This window comes from Lissotriton helveticus, chromosome 3_1, assembly GCF_964261635.1.
Source record: "Lissotriton helveticus chromosome 3_1, aLisHel1.1, whole genome shotgun sequence".
NCBI lineage: Eukaryota > Metazoa > Chordata > Amphibia > Caudata > Salamandridae > Lissotriton > Lissotriton helveticus.
This window is the reverse complement of record NC_136061.1, coordinates 191,805,944-191,830,584: the sequence shown is the minus strand read 5'-3', so window position 1 is coordinate 191,830,584 and position 24,641 is coordinate 191,805,944. Positions and strand designations below refer to the sequence as shown.

At 43.1% G+C, this 24,641-nt stretch overlaps 1 protein-coding gene across 2 annotated transcripts in view; it reads left to right on the top strand.

The window, feature by feature from the left end:
* HIP1 (huntingtin interacting protein 1) overlaps positions 1 to 24,641 on the top strand; it is a 404,747-nt gene that overhangs the window by 186,193 nt on the left and 193,913 nt on the right. For both annotated transcript variants that reach the window (XM_078679590.1, XM_078679591.1), the window contains 4 exons: positions 19,369 to 19,509; positions 20,435 to 20,492; positions 20,931 to 21,006; positions 22,366 to 22,509. In XM_078679590.1, coding sequence (XP_078535716.1) covers positions 19,369 to 19,509; positions 20,435 to 20,492; positions 20,931 to 21,006; positions 22,366 to 22,509 — 419 coding nt within the window. The remainder of the gene's footprint in view (positions 1 to 19,368; positions 19,510 to 20,434; positions 20,493 to 20,930; positions 21,007 to 22,365; positions 22,510 to 24,641) is intronic.

Below are 24,641 nucleotides of genomic sequence, written 5' to 3'. Positions count from 1 at the left end.
AAATGATTACAGATAGGAGCCCACCTGCAAGTTCCACTGTCCATGTTGGGCATTGGCAGCCTTGCACAGAGGTGACTACCATCTGTGTGCCTGTGTGCAGCGCGCACACACACTCACACAATGTTACCTCATATACCATTTAGAATAGATTTATTATGCCATTCATATCAGTTTATCATAGCCTGAGCAGGAGGAACAGCAGTTGCTCTTGGAGACAGAAGTACACTTGGGTACCTACTCTATATTTGAGTTTGGTTCTGTTGTTCTACACGTTAAACAGGAGTACCATTGGTAAGCCTGCCTGAATCTCGAGCTCACCTTGGTTGGGGAAATACACCGGGCGCTCAGAAAATGTGCTGTGGAGGGTAGATTGGCTTGAGTAAGCCATCTAGAGGATTTTTGGCCCATTTACTATTATGATTTTATCATCCGCTGACATTTCCAGGTATTCGGTTCAGCTTTGCTCAATAGTATTTCCTTTCTTAATGTCCTCATTGTACACTACTATGTTCTTAACTAATCTTCATCAAACACGTACCATTGTGACCAGGTATTGATCTGCTTACTTTAGAATATGTGTTCGCCTAGAGAAATCTTAGTTTGTAAAGCTGTCAAGTGCCATCATTCATTGATTTATTAATTGTAATAAATATGTGAAGCCTGCCAACCCAATGCCGTTTACTCTCTGCCTCTTGATGGTGAAACTGAAGTTTGTAAACATTTGTAACATTTGGCCAAGGGTTCTCTAACTGGTTTTTCATATCTGAAAACACTGCACCTGATCCTAGCCATTGTTTGCATTTTCCACTCAAACTGCTTGGTATAGTATCATAACTCCCATATCAAGCTCTTGGTACATCTATTGATGCTCATGTCTTGGCAGTAACTGATATTAATACAGATAAAAATAACTGGTCATTAACTCCTTTTCTGTAGACTAGGCCTTATCAGCATACTTGTAGCGCAGCAGCATTACGTCCTCAGTTTTGGGCTTGCAGCGGGATCCTGTGCACAAGTATGTTTCAGATGAATACTGTGAGACTATCATTCATTCATACAAGGAGAGGACACCAGCGCCATTCTTACATCTGCTGTGTTTCATGGAATGTGTGCTAGATATATTCTCCTGAGAAAAGAGATGTTTGTGTTTTTTCAGACCCTTAAGACGATGGAAAAATGTCACACCAAAGTGTTGAAAGCTCAGAGGTTTGGTCTGCCCATTATTGGAGAATAATTTTATGATTGTTGCCTCTTAGGTCTATTCTCTTTTGCATTCTATAAGGGAGATGAAATGTCCTTAGGTCTCTCAGGAAAGAGAACACTTTCAATCCTTCCCTCAAAGCTTAGATCATCTCTTTGACTTTTGCACAATATCCTTGTTGGTAGGGAGGAACTTGGAGTGTATATTCATCTCTTTATATGGCTATATTTACCTTACAAACATGGTGATGATAGATGTCAGTTTTATTCTACACCAAACCTGTGGATTGCATCTTTGAAGTAGAATAATGATCCATTGACAAATTGGCATCTATTCAATATCAAAAATTGCTAACAGTGATCCGTGTTTGATATATACACATCATGACTCACCTTCTGCTTCAGAATGCTCAGGACTTAATTTGAACAGAAGTTTGAAGAAACCTCATGACAATGTCAGTAGGTTCAATATATTAAATCCTGAGCCAGACTCAATTCAATTTAAAAGATAGCTTTATTCGATTTTTCAAGATAAAAACCATAAAAGCACATTCAATAAAAAGTTTTTTCTTAAAAAGCATTATCAATAATTAAGTACATTATACAGGTTAAAAGTAAAAAAAATAAGAATAAAAATTTCTTCATGAAATGTATATACAAGCTTGCGAGATATATTTAGTTCATAGATGCTCTACATTTCACTGCATATTTCAAAAACTTGGCTACCGTAGCCACTGTGATTTCATCCTGAAGCATATATAATTTAATCAGTGCTGGTCTACATTGCCTGAGGCCCCATATTTTTAACAGCGGGAGCAAATGCCTCTTTCTTCCCCATTCATAATATTTGCAAAATAACATGCAATGGATATTTGATTGTTTTGAGGTGTTATCACAGGGACAACTTAACAAGTTAGCGGACCAATCATTTGCAGTGGGAAATGTTATCAGTCTATAGAAACAGCCAATCCTCATTCTTGTTAGCAGTAATTCATGTAGACGGTATATTGGGCGGATAAATAAAGTGGAATACCCGCTCCGTGCACAATATTTGGCTTATTTCCTTCTAAGTAGGAGCGTCTATCTTGTAGTAGGCCTAAACAGCATTCTTTGAGTGCCTTCTTTGTAATTAGGGTGCATGATGTAGGATTTTCATATAGGTCAGAATGCCCTATGGAATTCAAAAATTTACTAATATAAGAAAGCCAAGGTATATTCCACGGGAGGGCTAGGCCCATACAGTCTCTGATCACGTCCTTGCTAAATGCTGTTTTATTCGAGGTCCATATCTTGTGCCACAGCAGTATTGGGCTTATCTTGATTATGTCCGTGATGTGGACCCGAGCAAGTTCGTTGTGACATATAGTGGTGGAAGTAGATCTGGGGACTGCTAACAGGAATCTCAGAAAAGCATTCTCTGTAATTTGGATTTCGCTGCTGTCCGCCATGCCCCAGATTCCTGTGCCATAAGTTGCGGTCGAGACACATTTCGCTGCATAGATATTGAGCAGGATCTGGACAGGCTTACCACCCAATTTTTTGGCAAATTTCTTTAGAGCGCCTATTTCTCTGCAAAAGGCCAGGTTGCGTGTGTTAATGGCCATTTTCCATGAACCCCTGTTATTAAAAACAATGCCCAAATATGTAAAAGATTTAGTTAAGCTTATCTTTGTAGAATTTAAGAAGGTGTTACAATCTACTTTATTTTTCAAGCTACAGCACATTGTGAAGGTTTTACCCACGTTTATCCTTAAACCTCTCGAACCCATGTATGAGGAAAAGCCGGTGAGTGCTTTTTGCAGACCTATTTGTGTTCGAGACATAATGACAGCATCGTCTGCATATAGTAATAGTGGAACTGCCACACCATTGATTTTAGGGTAATCTACTTCTAGCTTGGCCAAGTAGTCTGCAACACTATTTATATATAAATTAAAAAGGAACGGGGCAAGGATACATCCCTGACGAACTCCTTTTTTTATAGGGAATTTTTTAGTACATTTTCCATTAACGTCATAGCGTACCATTGCCCCCGCCCCTCGATATAATTCCTTTATAAATGCAAGAATATTTGCATCTATTCCCATCTCCTTGAGGGTGTTCCAGAGTACGCTGTGGTTAAGACAATCGAATGCTGAGCTTAAGTCAACAAAAGTCATGTATAGATTTGTCTTCTTTACCGCAACGTATTTGTTTGTAATCAGGGCCAGGTTAAGGCATTGTTCTACTGTGCCTAGGCCTGAAACAAATCCATATTGGAATTTTGAAAGGATTCCATGTTCTGTGGCCCAGGTTTGTAATTGGTTCAGCAAAACTCTTCCTGCCACCTTCATCATTGAATCAAGCAGGGTGATTGGCCTATAACATTTTGGGTCCATTCTATCTCCTTTTTTAAAGATTGGGATTATGATAGCTTCTTGCCATGTTGTGGGGAAACCTGCTACAGTGTAAGAATTAAGTACATTTGTGAGAAGGGGGCCCATAGGGATATATTATCTTTAAATAGGTCAGTTGGAATTCCATCAGGCCCCGGAGCTTTGGAGTTTGCACTTTCCACTATGGACTCTTCTATCTCTAGGGGGGTAAAGTGGATATGTAGTGGGAATATATCTTCCATAGATCTCTGCGGGTCTTTCTCTTGTGGGGTCCAAAGATCATCATTAAGTGGTTCAACCATCTCATCTATTTTATATAACTCTGTAAAATGGTTGATCCACACATCCTGTGTAATGGCAATTTCTAAGAGGTCCGTGGTCCTCTCCTTGAAAAAAGGTGCGTTCACTTCCCTCCAAAAAGCCGGATTGTCCTTTAAAATGCTGGCTTTTAGTAATGCCTCCCAGGCGGCATTTTTGAGTTCCATTTTTCTTTTCTTAATTGATTGTTTGTAGGCCAGTCGTGCTATTCTAATTTCTGATTGAATTTTGGGTACTCTTTTTAATGTGTCTTTTAGAATATTATGCGCTTTAGAGCACTCGGAATTAAACCAGCCTACACACTTATCCCTAGCAGCGTCTTTTTGTTTCCTGGTGAGGTTTTTCTTAATTGTGCTTGCTATTTCTTCAAAGGCGGATTTTACTGCACGAGGGTTTGGAGGATCTTCTATGCAAATCATGAATTGTTCAAAATCCTCCGTGATCAGATCTTTCAAGAAGGTTTTGGTATTTACTTTGGACCATTTTATAGAATAACCATTAGTGCGTGCCAGCGAGATTGAATGGCAGTGTAAGGTTTCTGTAACATCCGATGTCCGGCTGGTGCTAGATCCGACATCGAATATCGCACTAATTGGATAATGATCACTCATGACTATGTCCTCCTTTTTAAAGTCCACAGCACTCCGGTAGTGAGTGTTTGACATTAGCACAAAATCTATTGTTGAGTGTGACCCCCTACCGTGGAAAGTGGGTTGGAAGTCAATCATTGGCTCGGTTAGCTCATTAAAAAAGCCTAAATCCCACTCATGTATACATTTATTCATTAAATTACCAAAGTGTGTATGTTCAAAGTGGGTGGTATATTCGCCATTGAGGCTTCTTATATCACAGATTCTTGATCCACTATGAGGGCATAAATGGCAGTTAAAGTCGCCCATCACTATGGCGCAATTTTCCGCTTTATCACTTCCAAAACTCCTCTTCAAAACATTTGTTAATTCATCTACAAAGGCTACCTGGTTATCCCTTGCTATGTTATTGTATAGATTAATCAGGACAAAGCTGGGAGCCCCTTTCTTTTTTACTTTAAATGCCTGCATTGAATGTCCAATTTTTATATGTTTATCTTTATTCATATGATTATCTTGGGAAAATAAAGACTCTCTATGGTTATATTTGCCCTATTTGAGGCAAAAAGGCAGAGACCGCCTGAGTTTCTACCCATGCTAGGCCGAATGGCCGGGGTAAAATGGGTACTGAAGCCATCTAAGTTTGTAGGCTCCAGGTCCCAGCATTCCTGGAGAGATATTAGGTCAAAATTGTTTACAAAAATCAGGAAAGATGGGTCTGTGGCTTTTTTTGAGAGACCCGCGATGTTCCATGTTACAAGGGATAGGCGTTCCCCAAGAGTTTTGTTGTGTCTCATTTGACTTTGATCCTTTTGACTTAATCCCGCTCTTAACTCAGTTAGTCTGTGATTTATTCCTACTATGTCTCTCTGTGCTAGGGGTTTATCTCATGTAGCTTCGAGTGGGAGTTCCTTCTCTCCCTTGCTGCTGAGGTGGCTATTTAGGGGCCCCTGTGACTCGTTAGGTGGATTTTGGGGGACTGGTGGTCAATCTACCATTTCTAAAGATGAAAAACGATTACTGGTTGGTATGCCCCTCCATCCTTCCGTGTATGATTGCTCTCTTCTTGGATTCCAAGACCAGGGCTCCCAATCCCTCCTCCTATTCCGCGGCTCTACTTGGGTCCAGTTCCAATCGGGACATTGATTCCAGTGATACAGGGGTTCTTGGTCGTAGTCATATATTGGAGGGTAAAAGAAGGATAGACGATTCGCGTCGATACCTCCCTTTTTCTCCAAGGTAGTCCACGAACAAATGTACTTAACCGTACCCGGGTCATCAAAATTTATGATGATGCAAGCTCCCTGTGTTTTTTTCCTTGTTTCACCAATCCAGGCACCATTGAGAATCTAGAATTACAATTCGGTGGAAGGGGTCTATTTATACTGAGCCATTGCTGTACTTTGTTTGTTAGGGACCATGTAGATTCTCTCATATTTTCGGATAGTTCTGGAACTCCTGTTAAAATCACAGTGTAAGGGCTTGCTTCTGGGGGAAGGTTGATGGAACGCCTAAACTTCCCTCCCTTTTTGTTTGCTCCCTCCAATTGTGGAACTGGAGTTTTAGATGGTATTGGCTTTTGTTTTTCGACTTGTATAGGACCTCCAGCTGTGTCCGAGTTAGACTGTGATGAGACTTGGACTACTTTAGGTTTTTCTTGGGGATTGGGGATAGTTTTAGAATTTTTAGGTTGTGGTAGCCCTAGCTGTTTCTGTACAATGGTACCTTTATGACCCGCTAAGTTAGTGACCCCTACTGTACTATGATTGGTCGAGGTGATTAAGTGGGTAGACAGTTTGGCAATTTGTTTTTCAATGTTCATCAATGTACGCTCCATTGGAAGCAAATGTATCTTAATGAGGTCCCCAATGCTGGCTAGCAGCTGCTTATTTGGTTCGTTTGTGTTGCTCGCACCCTCCACCATATCTGTAGCATCTAAATTAAGCGGTGTTAAAGAAAGGTTGACAATAGACGTAGTTTTAGAATTTGGGCCATTTTGTTTAGAGGTGGGCTTATGAGATCTTTGGTTCTTTGCAGGGGGTATGACGGGTTGTTGTTTACGAACATGTCTCATCTTAGTATTGTTTTGTTTTGGGATAGCTCCCTCCCTTATCCCCATTTCCTGGTTTTTTAATGGTTCTGATTGAGTTGGGGGTACAATCTGGGTTGGGCTCATTGTCAGAATGGGTGTTTTCTCTAGGTCATCCCTAATTTCTGAGTCTATTGAAAATTGAGTTGCAGATAAGTCTACATTATTAGGGATGGTATGGATGTCTACTGGAATTTCCAACTGACGTGGGCCCATTCCTTCTGGCTGCGTTGGAGTTTTAGATAGCGCCAATAGGCCCATTGAGGACCTACGCGCTGTAGCAAGATCTTGTGAAACTCTTCTATCTAGAAGAATTATACCCTGATTAATTGCCTCGTTAGCCTTCGTGATGAATTGATCAATAGGTCCTGTGACCTGGGCTAGTCCCTGAGCTGTTTTGCTCCTGGTTCCCCTTGGACTCATGATGAGATTGTAATGTAAATGTCAATAATAAATCTAATCGGATAATAATAAAATACGTGTAGCTAAAATAATAATACAACAAGAACACGTTTACCAGTTATAAAAATGATACATACAATGAATTGATACAGCAAACTATAAGTCTTGGGGAATAAAATGTTAATGGGGTGGCCCAGTCCAGTCTTACCCGGTCTTGAACGGGCTTAAACGGGCCCGCCCTTGGCCCGGCCTTCGCCCGGCGTCCCGCGAGACGGGGCTGATGGTGAATTTAAGCGCCTCCTGGCGCTCCCCGGTGACGCGGATCACCGCAAGGGCCTCTCGACAATGAAGTCCGCCCCTCGCCGGTCTCCACTCGGCGGCCCCGCTCTGGATGTCAAAGAGCAGCCGGGCAGCGGGAGACAGGCGGGCGGGTCCGCGCTGGATCAGTGGATCAGCGAAGGGTTGGTGGGCAGCGTAGGTGAATTTTTCTGGCAGCAGCAGGACCGTGAGAGGTTCACCCCCTCAATGGGGCTGATGGTGAATTTAAGCTCCTCCTGGCGCTCCCCGGTGACGCGGATCACCGCAAGGGCCTCTGGACAATGAAGTCCGCCCCTCGCCGGTCTCCACTCGGCGGCCTCGCTCTGGATGTCAAAGAGCAGCTGGGCAGCGGGAGACAGGCGGGCGGGTCCGCGCTGGATCAGGGGATCAGCGAAGGGTTGGTGGGCAGCGTAGGTGAATTTTTCTGGCAGCAGCCGGAGCGTGAGAGGTTCTCAAAGTGAGCCAGACTCAAAGTGAAGCCTTTGCAAGAGTGCTGGCATAGTCGGTGCATTCAGAATTCATGCGGAGCTAGAAGGGACCTCATCACATTGACGTCTCTAATACATAAGACTTACCCTTTAGTTAGCTGTTGAAAAATATATATTAATTTTATATTGGGTTTTCTTTAGACAGCGGTGTGTTAAAGGGAGGCTCGTGATTGGAGAATGGCCTGTCTTCTCAGCTCAATATGCTGGACTCCAGAGGAACTGTATTTCACATCAGTGCACCTCTTCTAATGATGTTCTCTCACACATTATTGCTCCTTGGTGATTTGTCACAAAAAGGCGGTCCTGCTCTCCATAAACACCATTCTGAGAGCGTACTGCAAAAGGTGGCAAGAAGAAGTGAGGTCCTCTAGACTGTAAATAAAGACAAGCATCTGAAGTACAGGGCAGTCTCCAAAGCCATACAGGTAACTGGTCCTGACTACCGTGAACTCCTCTGTGAGCAGGTGACCACTGAAGAGAGATGCTCAGCGCTGTTTAACAGGATCGCAAAGATCATCCTCCTTTTTTGCAGAACCCCACTGTCTTTGTTGTGAATGCACAACACCATACTAATGCACCAATATTCCTACAAGGCAACTTTGAGTACTGCTCATTCTGTGTCTTGCCAGAAAACATGTTTTCATTTGTTCCCCGATTTCTGTAGGTGAGTTATAAGGTGAGTAAGTTCTGGACTACATTTGTCCAGTGTATGTTCAGGGGAGCTATGTCGTGCAAGATTTGCAGTGTTCACAGTATGAAAATAGCTTCATTGTGATTATGTGTGAATTAATTTATTTTAGGTGGATATCCACAAAATCTGTCCTGATTGCAGCCCCTTAATACCTACAGTGGACAACACTGCTTTAAGTAGACATTATCCACCTTTCTTCCCTCAACAGATCTGATCTGCTATATCAGATGGAGCATTAGTCCTACATTCTACTCGAGCATCAGTGAGATTTTTAGTTCTCTTACCTAGGTTTTCCAGGGCAAGTATCTGCCCCTACTTCCAAATTGCATGCAAGTATGCAAGTTCTAAATGTGGCATAGATGCCTTCCACTAGAAGTTGTTTGATGTGAAATCACAATCTTGGTCAACGCTGGTCTAGAATTCCCCTGCAGTTCATTTATACGTTTCCTCCTGTTAGTGGCTGTCCCACTGTTTCTTCTACAATGACGTACACGTTGATAGGTTACTTGGGGCCATATGTAGGTGGCCAAATACCGGTCGGTAACAGCCGATTTCAGCCGTTACCGACCGGTATTTGGAGTTTCAGATGTAGGGGGCCAAAATATTACCGATTCTGTAAATTTACCGAATCGGTAAATTTACCGATTCTGTAAATTACCGAATCGGTAAATTTACAGAATCGGTAATCTGGGATGTAGGTGGCACTGAAAACAGTGCCACAGGCCCTTAAGAATTCGTTATTTACCATCAAATGCTATTTGATGGTAAATAACGAATTCCTGTGTACATGCACATCTGTGCATGTACACCTGTGCCATGTGGCACACATACATGCCCTAAGGGCACACAAGCCTGAATCAAAGTGACACCCTGTCCCCCTTGTAAAATCGGTAATTTTACCGAATCGGTATTTACTGATTCGGTAATTGCCATTGGTTCCTGGCCCATAGGAATCAATGGCAATTACCGAATCGGTAAATACCGATTCCGTAATTACCGAATGTTACCGATTCGGTAAATATACCTACATAGCATTTACCAATTTGTAAATACCGAATCGGTAAAATTCGGTATTTACGAATCGGTAAATACCATTTACCTACATGAGGCCCTTGGTGCCTTAACATTTAAAACAAACATCTTCATATTTTAAACAATGATATTTACAAGTCTGAGTAATAGACCAAGTAGAATTAAGCCTACACTGAAAAGACCCACATTCTTTGAGCCAGGAAGGAGGACAGTTTCACTGATGACTTGCTGGCCTGGAGAGAAGGCTTGTGACTGCTTATATCTGCTCCACATGCAAGGGACCTCTGGTTTGATGGTGACCCGTTGCTTTTCATACAATTGGCAGTCTTTCTTAAAAATAAATAACATTTTGATGATTCCCTCAATTGCTGTAGGGACCGTTCGTGCACCAACCTGTAAGTTGCTGAAGGTTTGTTTTATTTGAAAATCCAATAAGTAGGAGCGTCTATCTTGTAGTAGGCCTAAACAGCATTCTTTGAGTGCCTTCTTTGTAATTAGGGTGCACGATGTAGGATTTTCATATAGGTCAGAATGCCCTATGGAATTCAAAAATTTACTAATATAAGAAAGCCAAGGTATATTCCGCGGGAGGGCTAGGCCCATACAGTCTCTGATCACGTCCTTGCTAAATGCTGTTTTATTCGAGGTCCATATCTTGTGCCACAGCAGTATTGGGCTTATCTTGATTATGTCCGTGATGTGGACCCGAGCAAGTTTGTTGTGACATATAGTGGTGGAAGTAGATCTGGGGACTGCTAACAGGAATCTCAGAAAAGCATTCTCTGTAATTTGGATTTCGCTGCTGTCCGCCATGCCCCAGATTCCTGTGCCATAAGTTGCGGTCGAGACACATTTCGCTGCATAGATATTGAGCAGGATCTGGACAGGCTTACCACCCAATTTTTTGGCAAATTTCTTTAGAGCGCCTATTTCTCTGCAAAAGGCCAGGTTGCGTGTGTTAATGGCCATTTTCCATGGACCCCTGTTATTAAAAACAATGCCCAAATATGTAAAAGATTTAGTTAAGCTTATCTTTGTAGAATTTAAGAAGGTGTTACAATCTACTTTATTTTTCAAGCTACAGCACATTGTGAAGGTTTTACCCACGTTTATCCTTAAACCTCTCGAACTCATGTATGAGGAAAAGCCGGTGAGTGCTTTTTGCAGACCTATTTGTGTTCGAGACATAATGACAGCATCGTCTGCATATAGTAATAGTGGAACTGCCACACCATTGATTTTAGGGTAATCTACTTCTAGCTTGGCCAAGTAGTCTGCAACACTATTTATATATAAATTAAAAAGGAACGGGGCAAGGATACATCCCTGACGAACTCCTTTTTTTATAGGGAATTTTTTAGTACATTTTCCATTAACGTCATAGCGTACCATTGCCCCCGCCCCTCGATATAATTCCTTTATAAATGCAAGAATATTTGCATCTATTCCCATCTCCTTGAGGGTGTTCCAGAGTACGCTGTGGTTAAGACAATCGAATGCTGAGCTTAAGTCAACAAAAGTCATGTATAGATTTGTCTTCTTTACCGCAACGTATTTGTTTGTAATCAGGGCCAGGTTAAGGCATTGTTCTACTGTGCCTAGGCCTGAAACAAATCCATATTGGAATTTTGAAAGGATTCCATGTTCTGTGGCCCAGGTTTGTAATTGGTTCAGCAAAACTCTTCCTGCCACCTTCATCATTGAATCAAGCAGGGTGATTGGCCTATAACATTTTGGGTCCATTCTATCTCCTTTTTTGAAGATTGGGATTATGATAGCTTCTTGCCATGTTGTGGGGAAACCTGCTACAGTGTAAGAATTAAGTACATTTGTGAGAAGGGGGGCCCATAGGGATATATTATCTTTAAATAGGTCAGTTGGAATTCCATCAGGCCCCGGAGCTTTGGAGTTTGCACTTTCCACTATGGCCTCTTCTATCTCTAGGGGGGTAAAGTGGATATGTAGTGGGAATATATCTTCCATAGATCTCTGCGGGTCTTTCTCTTGTGGGGTCCAAAGATCATCATTAAGTGGTTCAACCATCTCATCTATTTTATATATAACTCTGTAAAATGGTTGATCCACACATCCTCTGTAATGGCAATTTCTAAGAGGTCCGTGGTCCTCTCCTTGAAAAAAGGTGCGTTCACTTCCCTCCAAAAAGCCGGATTGTCCTTTAAAATGCTGGCTTTTAGTAATGCCTCCCAGGCGGCATTTTTGAGTTCCATTTTTCTTTTCTTAATTGATTGTTTGTAGGCCAGTCGTGCTATTCTAATTTCTGATTGAATTTTGGGTACTCTTTTTAATGTGTCTTTTAGAATATTATGCGCTTTAGAGCACTCGGAATTAAACCAGCCTACACACTTATCCCTAGCAGCGTCTTTTTGTTTCCTGGTGAGGTTTTTCTTAATTGTGCTTGCTATTTCTTCAAAGGCGGATTTTACTGCACGAGGGTTTGGAGGATCTTCTATGCAAATCATGAATTGTTCAAAATCCTCCGTGATCAGATCTTTCAAGAAGGTTTTGGTATTTACTTTGGACCATTTTATAGAATAACCATTAGTGCGTGCCAGCGAGATTGAATGGCAGTGTAAGGTTTCTGTAACATCCGATGTCCGGCTGGTGCTAGATCCGACATCGAATATCGCACTAATTGGATAATGATCACTCATGACTATGTCCTCCTTTTTAAAGTCCACAGCACTCCGGTAGTGAGTGTTTGACATTAGCACAAAATCTATTGTTGAGTGTGACCCCCTACCGTGGAAAGTGGGTTGGAAGTCAATCATTGGCTCGGTTAGCTCATTAAAAAAGCCTAAATCCCACTCATGTATACATTTATTCATTAAATTACCAAAGTGTGTATGTTCAAAGTGGGTGGTATATTCGCCATTGAGGCTTCTTATATCACAGATTCTTGATCCACTATGAGGGCATAAATGGCAGTTAAAGTCGCCCATCACTATGGCGCAATTTTCCGCTTTATCACTTCCAAAACTCCTCTTCAAAACATTTGTTAATTCATCTACAAAGGCTACCTGGTTATCCCTTGCTATGTTATTGTATAGATTAATCAGGACAAAGCTGGGAGCCCCTTTCTTTTTTACTTTAAATGCCTGCATTGAATGTCCAATTTTTATATGTTTATCTTTATTCATATGATTATCTTGGGAAAATAAAGACTCTCTATGGTTATATTTGCCCTATTTGAGGCAAAAAGGCAGAGACCGCCTGAGTTTCTACCCATGCTAGGCCGAATGGCCGGGGTAAAATGGGTACTGAAGCCATCTAAGTTTGTAGGCTCCAGGTCCCAGCATTCCTGGAGAGATATTAGGTCAAAATTGTTTACAAAAATCAGGAAAGATGGGTCTGTGGCTTTTTTTGAGAGACCCGCGATGTTCCATGTTACAAGGGATAGGCGTTCCCCAAGAGTTTTGTTGTGTCTCATTTGACTTTGATCCTTTTGACTTAATCCCGCTCTTAACTCAGTTAGTCTGTGATTTATTCCTACTATGTCTCTCTGTGCTAGGGGTTTATCTCATGTAGCTTCGAGTGGGAGTTACTTCTCTCCCTTGCTGCTGAGGTGGCTATTTAGGGGCCCCTGTGACTCGTTAGGTGGATTTTGGGGGACTGGTGGTCAATCTACCATTTCTAAAGATGAAAAACGATTACTGGTTGGTATGCCCCTCCATCCTTCCGTGTATGATTGCTCTCTTCTTGGATTCCAAGACCAGGGCTCCCAATCCCTCCTCCTATTCCGCGGCTCTACTTGGGTCCAGTTCCAATCGGGACATTGATTCCAGTGATACGGGGGTTCTTGGTCGTAGTCATATATTGGAGGGTAAAAGAAGGATAGACGATTCGCGTCGATACCTCCCTTTTTCTCCAAGGTAGTCCACGAACAAATGTACTTAACCGTACCCGGGTCATCAAAATTTATGATGATGCAAGCTCCCTGTGTTTTTTTCCTTGTTTCACCAATCCAGGCACCATTGAGAATCTAGAATTACAATTCGGTGGAAAGGGTCTATTTATACTGAGCCATTGCTGTACTTTGTTTGTTAGGGACCATGTAGATTCTCTCATATTTTCGGATAGTTCTGGAACTCCTGTTAAAATCACAGTGTAAGGGCTTGCTTCTGGGGGAAGGTTGATGGAACGCCTAAACTTCCCTCCCTTTTTGTTTGCTCCCTCCAATTGTGGAACTGGAGTTTTAGATGGTATTGGCTTTTGTTTTTCGACTTGTATAGGACCTCCAGCTGTGTCTGAGTTAGACTGTGATGAGACTTGGACTACTTTAGGTTTTTCTTGGGGATTGGGGATAGTTTTAGAATTTTTAGGTTGTGGTAGCCCTAGCTGTTTCTGTACAATGGTACCTTTATGACCCGCTAAGTTAGTGACCCCTACTGTACTATGATTGGTCGAGGTGATTAAGTGGGTAGACAGTTTGGCAATTTGTTTTTCAATGTTCATCAATGTACGCTCCATTGGAAGCAAATGTATCTTAATGAGGTCCCCAATGCTGGCTAGCAGCTGCTTATTTGGTTCGTTTGTGTTGCTCGCACCCTCCACCATATCTGTAGCATCTAAATTAAGCGGTGTTAAAGAAAGGTTGACAATAGACGTAGTTTTAGAATTTGGGCCATTTTGTTTAGAGGTGGGCTTATGAGATCTTTGGTTCTTTGCAGGGGGTATGACGGGTTGTTGTTTACGAACATGTCTCATCTTAGTATTGTTTTGTTTTGGGATAGCTCCCTCCCTTATCCCCATTTCCTGGTTTTTTAATGGTTCTGATTGAGTTGGGGGTACAATCTGGGTTGGGCTCATTGTCAGAATGGGTGTTTTCTCTAGGTCATCCCTAATTTCTGAGTCTATTGAAAATTGAGTTGCAGATAAGTCTACATTATTAGGGATGGTATGGATGTCTACTGGAATTTCCAACTGACGTGGGCCCATTCCTTCTGGCTGCGTTGGAGTTTTAGATAGCGCCAATAGGCCCATTGAGGACCTACGCGCTGTAGCAAGATCTTGTGAAACTCTTCTATCTAGAAGAATTATACCCTGATTAATTGCCTCGTTAGCCTTCGTGATGAATTGATCAATAGGTCCTGTGACCTGGGCTAGTCCCTGAGCTGTTTTGCTCCTGGTTCCCCTTGGACTCATGATGAGATTGTAATGTAAATGTCAATAATAAATCTAATCGGATAATAATAAAATACGTGTAGCTAAAATAATAATACAACAAGAACACGTTTACCAGTTATAAAAATGATACATACAATGAATTGATACAGCAAACTATAAGTCTTGGGGAATAAAATGTTAATGGGGTGGCCCAGTCCAGTCTTACCCGGTCTTGAACGGGCTTAAACGGGCCCGCCCTTGGCCCGGCCTTCGCCCGGCGTCCCGCGAGACGGGGCTGATGGTGAATTTAAGCGCCTCCTGGCGCTCCCCGGTGACGCGGATCACCGCAAGGGCCTCTCGACAATGAAGTCCGCCCCTCGCCGGTCTCCACTCGGCGGCCCCGCTCTGGATGTCAAAGAGCAGCCGGGCAGCGGGAGACAGGCGGGCGGGTCCGCGCTGGATCAGTGGATCAGCGAAGGGTTGGTGGGCAGCGTAGGTGAATTTTTCTGGCAGCAGCAGGACCGTGAGAGGTTCACCCCCTCAATGGGGCTGATGGTGAATTTAAGCTCCTCCTGGCGCTCCCCGGTGACGCGGATCACCGCAAGGGCCTCTGGACAATGAAGTCCGCCCCTCGCTGGTCTCCACTCGGCGGCCTCGCTCTGGATGTCAAAGAGCAGCCGGGCAGCGGGAGACAGGCGGGCGGGTCCGCGCTGGATCAGGGGATCAGCGAAGGGTTGGTGGGCAGCGTAGGTGAATTTTTCTGGCAGCAGCAGGAGCGTGAGAGGTTCTCAAAGTGAGCCAGACTCAAAGTGAAGCCTTTGCAAGAGTGCTGGCATAGTCGGTGCATTCAGAATTCATGCGGAGCTAGAAGGGACCTCATCACATTGACGTCTCTAATACATAAGACTTACCCTTTAGTTAGCTGTTGAAAAATATATATTAATTTTATATTGGGTTTTCTTTAGACAGCGGTGTGTTAAAGGGAGGCTCGTGATTGGAGAATGGCCTGTCTTCTCAGCTCAATATGCTGGACTCCAGAGGAACTGTATTTCACATCAGTGCACCTCTTCTAATGATGTTCTCTCACACATTATTGCTCCTTGGTGATTTGTCACAAAAAGGCGGTCCTGCTCTCCATAAACACCATTCTGAGAGCGTACTGCAAAAGGTGGCAAGAAGAAGTGAGGTCCTCTAGACTGTAAATAAAGACAAGCATCTGAAGTACAGGGCAGTCTCCAAAGCCATACAGGTAACTGGTCCTGACTACCGTGAACTCCTCTGTGAGCAGGTGACCACTGAAGAGAGATGCTCAGCGCTGTTTAACAGGATCGCAAAGATCATCCTCCTTTTTTGCAGAACCCCACTGTCTTTGTTGTGAATGCACAACACCATACTAATGCACCAATATTCCTACAAGGCAACTTTGAGTACTGCTCATTCTGTGTCTTGCCAGAAAACATGTTTTCATTTGTTCCCCGATTTCTGTAGGTGAGTTATAAGGTGAGTAAGTTCTGGACTACATTTGTCCAGTGTATGTTCAGGGGAGCTATGTCGTGCAAGATTTGCAGTGTTCACAGTATGAAAATAGCTTCATTGTGATTATGTGTGAATTAATTTATTTTAGGTGGATATCCACAAAATCTGTCCTGATTGCAGCCCCTTAATACCTACAGTGGACAACACTGCTTTAAGTAGACATTATCCACCTTTCTTCCCTCAACAGATCTGATCTGCTATATCAGATGGAGCATTAGTCCTACATTCTACTCGAGCATCAGTGAGATTTTTAGTTCTCTTACCTAGGTTTTCCAGGGCAAGTATCTGCCCCTACTTCCAAATTGCATGCAAGTATGCAAGTTCTAAATGTGGCATAGATGCCTTCCACTAGAAGTTGTTTGATGTGAAATCACAATCTTGGTCAACGCTGGTCTAGAATTCCCCTGCAGTTCATTTATACGTTTTCTCCTGTTAGTGGCTGTCCCACTGTTTCTTCTACAATGACGTACACGTTGATAGGTTACTTGGGGCCATATGTAGGTGGCCAAATACCGGTCGGTAACAGCCGATTTCAGCCGTTACCGACCGGTATTTGGAGTTTCAGATGTAGGGGGCCAAAATATTACCGATTCTGTAAATTTACCGAATCGGTAAATTTACCGATTCTGTAAATTACCGAATCGGTAAATTTACAGAATCGGTAATCTGGGATGTAGGTGGCACTGAAAACAGTGCCACAGGCCCTTAAGAATTCGTTATTTACCATCAAATGCTATTTGATGGTAAATAACGAATTCCTGTGTACATGCACATCTGTGCATGTACACCTGTGCCATGTGGCACACATACATGCCCTAAGGGCACACAAGCCTGAATCAAAGTGACACCCTGTCCCCCTTGTAAAATCGGTAATTTTACCGAATCGGTATTTACTGATTCGGTAATTGCCATTGGTTCCTGGCCCATAGGAATCAATGGCAATTACCGAATCGGTAAATACCGATTCCGTAATTACCGAATGTTACCGATTCGGTAAATATACCTACATAGCATTTACCAATTTGTAAATACCGAATCGGTAAAATTCGGTATTTACGAATCTGTAAATACCATTTACCTACATGAGGCCCTTGGTGCCTTAACATTTAAAACAAACATCTTCATATTTTAAACAATGATATTTACAAGTCTGAGTAATAGACCAAGTAGAATTAAGCCTACACTGAAAAGACCCACATTCTTTGAGCCAGGAAGGAGGACAGTTTCACTGATGACTTGCTGGCCTGGAGAGAAGGCTTGTGACTGCTTATATCTGCTCCACATGCAAGGGACCTCTGGTTTGATGGTGACCCGTTGCTTTTCATACAATTGGCAGTCTTTCTTAAAAATAAATAACATTTTGATGATTCCCTCAATTGCTGTAGGGACCGTTCGTGCACCAACCTGTAAGTTGCTGAAGGTTTGTTTTATTTGAAAATCCAATAAAATATATATATTGTTTTTAAAAAGCACACTCATAAGGCTGGAAATGTGGCCTGTTTAATAATTGTTTCTGAACTTGCAGTGATATGTTAATATGGCCTGGATCAATATCTATATGGAAGCTCACCAAAGGTTTATACCATAGAGACATTTCCCTTCCCGGCTCCGAAGTTTATTATTCATCTGCTCAATTGGCAGTGATCGATGAATGGCCCTTCACCCCTCAGAACACGCCTGTCCTTAGAATAGGCATCGAAGCCCCCAGGTAGCTGAGTGAAGTTGCTGCACTCTATGGGAAAAGACCACCCAAGGAACTGCCGGAGTGCGTGACTACCGTGGTTAAGGCTTGGCAGACTGCAGTCAACCATTTTGACTCTAGTGTAGTCCTAACTAAAAAGCCACCCTAGTGGGTCGGCGACCAGCTACGGGAGTTGGGCAACCTTAAAGTGTTTAAAAATTGGACCTAATTGGAGTAAGCAAGGTGGGGGATGTTTAGGACCAAAAACATGAAGACATTCACAGTACTCAAAGAGGAGTATGAAATGAGTGGTAATGAGATACCCTGGTGTATCCAAAGTAAACAAACCATAACTGTACACCTGCGTTGTAACGTAAAGGTGGAAGAGAGTGCACCACTTAAGACCAAATTCTGACCGAAGCATTCTTCAGAAAAGTAATACCTCTAATATTTAAACACGATCATTAATAATGTGTCACATACATTAACTAAATGTTGGGAGAGATGGTCACAAGACTGGGATGAAATGGAAGAAGATGAATGAAATGAGGCATTGTAGGGGCCAAGAGAGGTTGCCATTAAAACAGGATTTAGAATTCTACAATTTAAGCTCCTGCATATAATCTGGAACAGTAGAATACAACTGCCCAACTTTGCTAGAATACAACGGTAGATGTTGTACTAAGAAATATCAACAAAAATAGAGCCCTTGGAATACATTCAGAATCTTGTAAATATATGTACAAATGGTGGTTCAATCGAAGTAATGGGAAGAGGGGATGAAACTGTCTCCATTGTTTGGGTGGTTTTTGAAATTATGACAGCTGATGCTTTGAATTCTGCGGAATGGTAAATGAACGAGCAACGTACCACAGTGATTAAGCAATTTAAGATGTCCTATTTACATTTTAATAAAAAAAAAAGATGGTGTAGATGATAACTTTCCATCGAAGGCAAATACGTTTTCTATGTGTTTAGTGTTAGTTCGATCCTGTATTTGTTCGTTTACAGTCCGATGTTCGTCCTGGGTCTTATTGCTAAATCAGGTGGGTGGTCGTACAGTGCATCTGATATATCTGGCATTGCAGCAAGATATGTAAATATGGTGATAGTATTTGGGTTGATCTTGGTAGTGGGTTGCAAAGCACATTGTAATAATGCTGAAAGTATACTTGTGTTTAAGAGCCAGTCGCTGAGTACTGCAATGCTGCTGAACCAGTGTTACAGGTAAGTAACTTATCCAGCCTAAATGAGACCACTGAACCCTTTGGCCGTACTACTTGGTGTAAAAGACATGCACTCGTAGGATTGTACTTTGGTGGAATAATGAAATTTTAGGACATGCAAGTCTTTTGAGGCTGTGGATTGTGTGCCGTAAAGTGAATCAATCTTTGTCTGTTGCTCACTTTGCTCTCTTATTGAATAGTTTGTAAAGAGTCTCCTGCAGTGATGAAGGATCAAGTCTGATTGCATTGAAATCCTGTGCTTTTCCGCCTGTGATTGAGTACATCTCTCTCTTTTCAGTGTTCAGCTCCTTGGACATGTCGCGCTCGGTGTCCGTCACAGCTGCTGGTCAATGCCGGTTAGCTCCTTTAATCCAAGTTATATTGGACTCCAGTCACTTGTACGACTACACTGTGAAACTTCTCTTCAAGCTGCACTCATGTAAGTACTGTGCTCCCCAGAGGTTCAAGGTCTGTTGGAAAGCAACCAATGGAGTTCAAGGCTCCCTAGGCTGTTCCAGGAACAATATGCATGATTGCCAACCACCAGACCCTATGGGAATTCATGAGAAGTACAACTCTCACCAGAGGTTTGAGTGGTTGGGAAGCAAATAAACAAACACAAAAAGATGTAGGCTGCAGGGAAGCTTTATGTATGTGCCTAGATCTGTACATAGGCCCATGCCCTCCCGGTAAGCACAATAGCAATAGGTATGTTCATAGCTCTATGAGTTACAGGGAGGCATTGTGTCAGTGCATATGTTCACATTGTGCAAGGAGGTGCTGTGTGTGCATACAGCTCTTTGCTATGCCAGAAGCATGTTTATATTTAGCTCAGTACGCGGAACCATCCTTGCTCCGCAGGAAAGCACTATGCATGTACAGAGTGCTGTGCTATTCAGGGACGCACTGTACAAGTACATTTATTTGATCTGCTGGAATACACCATCTATGCACACAGTTCTGTGGTCTGTAGGAAAGCGTTGTTTCCTTATCGACCCAGTACAGCACTCTGCTGCTTTTTGGCTAGGTTCGCCCTACCAAGTACCACGACATACGTCAGCTCTTGAGCGGATGGAAAACACTGTGCGCATTTATAATTCTGCCTCTAAATACCATGTAATAACTATGTGTTCTTGGGGAAACACCATGTTTGAGCAGGATTGGCAAGTATGCTGTTCGACATAGATCCATGAAATGCATAAGCATGGAAATATTGAGTATGCGTATGACACTGTGATGTGCTGAGCTCCATAAGCTCTGACGCGAAGTGTGGCGTACCCAGAGTTTCTGTCTCCGCATCGGATGCCTGGCCCCCAATACTCTGCAGTACTGACTAAGTGCTTGTTCTTTATCCTCTCTGACAGGTCTTCCAGCAGACACCCTGCAAGGCCATAGAGACCGCTTCCAGGAGCAGTTCAAGAAGTGAGTGCCCCAGGAGTGGGGGGTAAGGGGGGATTAGAGAAAAGGGTAGGTGGGAATGGAAAGAGGGAGGTTGGCAGAAGAAAATGAAAGCTGTGGTCATTAATCCATGTTTGTATTATGCATAGTGTTTCTTAAGAGCTCGCAGGATAAGGCATGAAAAGAATGATGAGTGAGATGAGAGGTGGGGAAGTAGAAAAGACAGTGGGCAACATACATACATGCGGTTTGCCAATTTATCCTTGTATTACTATTTACATTATTTATTCTTTATTTTTCATGATCAAAGTGCCCTCCGACACTAAAAAAAGCCAGTCCCTCTCTCATCCAGACTAGATCATTTCTTGATGAAGGTGGCAGGGTTAAGCCACATGGCCTCAGGCTCCTTGATTCCTTGTACTCATGAGCACCCACCATGCTCTTGTGCCTTCTCTCTTCCAGATTGAAAGACCTGTTCTATCGGTCCAGTAACCTGCAGTACTTCAAGCGCCTCATTCAGATCCCACAGCTGCCCGAGGTGAGTCCTGCGCCCTCCTGGCGGGGGTGTCGGCCTAGAGCTGCTCTTCTTGCCTGCCTGTGACTTGGGTTGGCCAACAATGATCTTATAGTTCACACACCACTATACAGGCTATAGGGCTGTGCCTCACAGTGTTAGTGTGTTAACACACAGCAGATGCCCCTCTTGCGACTGCTTTGCTATAGGGTTCTTAGGTTAGTACAGTGCTGCAGTGAAACAGGTTTTGCCTTTAGCGCATGGCAACAGGTGTTTCCCTTAGTGCAGCGTTGTCGGTGTTTCTTTTACTGCAGCACTTTGGATCAGTGTATCAGTGTTTCACACCCCACTCCTAGTGCAGTGCTACTCCTTTCAGCCATAGGGCTGTTCTACAGGTGTCACCCCTATGGTAGTGCTACTGATGCCTGCTGTGTGCTGCTCTTAAGGCAGTGCTGTAGATATCGCCATTCCTGCTGTGCTGCAGCTGTGTAAAGCCACTCTTTTGGAGTGTTTTTTAGTGCTGTGTCAGCTTTAGTGCTGTTGTCAACCTTTGTTCAATCTTGCCTGTGTCATCATTAGTGCAGTGCAGAATACGGTGTATACACTGCAGTGGGCCTTCTTAATAGAGAATCTAATTGAATCCTTTAAGGCTTGTGCAGCGGTTTTTCTGGTGCATTAGACTAAGAGCAGTGCTATTGTTGTCAGCAGTGAAGCAGTTCTGAAGATATTCCCATCCAGTGCTCCTGGTGTTGCTCCGTGTGAAGTGCTGGAAGTGTCGCTCAGTGCAGTGCTGGACGTGTCACCCCTACTGCAGTGCTGCAGTTTTCTATATATTATAATTATACACCTATTGCCCTTAGTGCGGTGCTTTACGCTTCACCCTTAGTGCTGTGATGCTTGTATCAGCCGCAGTGTGGCTCAACAGGCTTGGCTCTTAGATTTGTGCTGCCAGTGTCATTCCTAGTGCAAGGTTGCATCTTTTGATCCTGACAGTGTTTTGTGGTACCTTTAGTGCTTTCATTCATGTATCAATCTCTGTTCAGTTGGGCAGGTGTTACACTCTGTGCAGTGAAGAAAGCACTCTAGTTAGTGTAGCGGTTGTTGTAAATAGGTCATGCAGTGCAGTGCAACATGTGGATGTCCCTAGTGTCATAATTAGTGTGGTACTGTGGCTGCAGCCCTCAGTGCAGTAGTAGCAGATTAGTGCAGTGCAGCAGACGGCACCTTTAGTGTGCTGCCCTTGTTACAGTAGTAGTGATGTAGTGTGTGGGTTTTTGCTTCTTTCCACTACGCTCTTCATTTGATTTGTCACGTGGATGGTGGAGAGTCTCCAAAACCGCTCCCATAAGCCTGCTGGACTTCAACACATTTGTCTTTCAACAGAATCCCCCCAATTTCCTGCGAGCGTCAGCCTTGGAAGAGCATATAAGCCCTGTCGTGGTGATCCCATCGGAGACGTCATCGCCGGAGAGCGAGCCCATCATGGAGACTGACGACCTTGTGGATATGGACTCCGTGTCCCAACAGGTGAGGAACCGTAGACCATCTGTGCCAAAAATAATGCTGTTCCTGTCGCCTGTTGTGGTCTAGTTGTACCTACATTAATCAGGCTCAGAAGTATGGTAATTCTCAAATGAGTTATCTACATAACATTAACAAGATGTTAGTTGACTTAAATGTAGATAATGGCAGTAAAAGCCTTCTTTCTGTTCTTAATCATTCCCGTAAAGTCACCCAATCTGTCTGTGAGATGCAACACACAGGAGTGACTCAAGAAGCCTATGTTGTATTCAGCAGTATTGCATCACTCATAAGCTCACAAGCTTAGAAGAAACATTCCCTGTTCTCATGTAATGTAATTACAGCTCCATCTCATTGAGGATAAGAATTCTCTCCTCCCAAATGTTATACATAGCCTGTTGCCCGCAGGGTCTACTTGGGGTTTCTATTTTGCGCCATGAATCTAGGGTTTCTTAATACTGCTGCTCTTACTGCAGGCACCTTTTGACTTTACGAGCTGCATTTTACCCCAATATTTGTGGATTTCAACATGTATATCCGTTTTTAATTAGTATCTTGTTTTTTTCGTATTAGCAGAGTATGCCTGTGCTGAATTTGAACCCAGTGCCTTAATGTTAAATATCTAATTTAAGAGCACGAAGGAACACATAGGCAGCAATCCTGGTGGATCATCTTAGACTGTTCTACTAACAATAACTGTCACTGAACCTTATGTGATCACCTAAAAATGAGCTTTCAGAAGTACTACAGAGAGGGGATTTGGTCCTGTGCACGCGTCGGTGGACAAGAGTACATGTTTTGATTGGGCAGTGGTTGTGTGCCTCCACGAAAAAATGATTTCCATCCAAGCAGCTGTGATTATTTTGTTTGCTGCCTGTGCAGTTTGGCTTCCTTGACATTTGAGGTGGTCGAAGGCGCACACAAATGGCATTAAAGTGTCTTAGTATTTGTTTTTTTTCGGCAGCAGCGCAGATGGGAGGCTGGCAGTGATGAGGATTATGTTGCTGTTTTCCAATTCCAACACCCTCTCCTGCCATTTATTCAATAAAGACTTCAAAGTGCAGTTCCATGTTTGAGAGCAGTATTAGATGCACAGGGCTACACTTATCTACATGTACTTATAGGTCTGGTCTGAAGGGCAGTTGTTGCAGGATCTTATGTAATCAACTAAAAAGACGTTTCGGTGTACTAAAAGTGAGAGGGGATTAGGTTCCATCCACGTGTTGGTTCTCCTGAGTACAGGGTTTTATTCAGGCTAATTTGCTTGTTTTGCATTCTTATATTATTGCACATCTTATACTCGGGACAGATGGACTGTGTTGTTTATTGTGACAAGCCAGTAAACACGGCTATGGGTCTGATCCTTTTATTATGAAATGTCATGATAAAGGCTGTAGGCCTGATGTATTTATTTTGAATAGCATATTTTAAAGTCCATATGCATTTAAGGGTGGATTGTTGTTATTGTATAGTTAAAGCCTAAAGATAGGTACTTTATTACATGGAATCTTACAGATTACACTAGTAGGCAAGGGTTTTCGGGCTGGTTACCCCATCTGGCAAACCGTGAGTACCAAAGATTTACACTGTCAGAATCCTTGTTAGGCTCTCTTAGGAGACCTCTCAGCAGCATTCGACACCATATCCCACCACACCCTTAGCAAGAGCCTCCACCACACCGGAATTCAAGAAGACACCCTCAATTTGATTGCCTCATTCTTCACTGGAAGAAACCAGAGAATCCTCCTTCCTTTCTTCACCTCCAGATACAAGAGCATCATCTGCAGCGTTCCTCAAGGCTCATCCTTCATCCCCACCGTGTTCAACACCTGCATGACCGTCTTGGACAACATCATCAGAACCCATGGATAGAACATCTTTCCTACGTCGACTGCAACTAGCTCAGAAGAGCCCTCCACTATGAGGGCCAACTTCCATAGGTTCATGATGAGTATCGCCAACTGGATGAAAGACGACTTCCTGAAACTCAACACAGAGAAAACAGAAGTACTGATCTTCAGGAACAACACCTCCTCGTGGAACGACTCCTAGTGGCCTTCCAAACTAGGATCCTCATTCACGCCGACAGACCATGCCCGCAACTACGGCTTCATGCTGAACAGCAAGTTCACCATGAA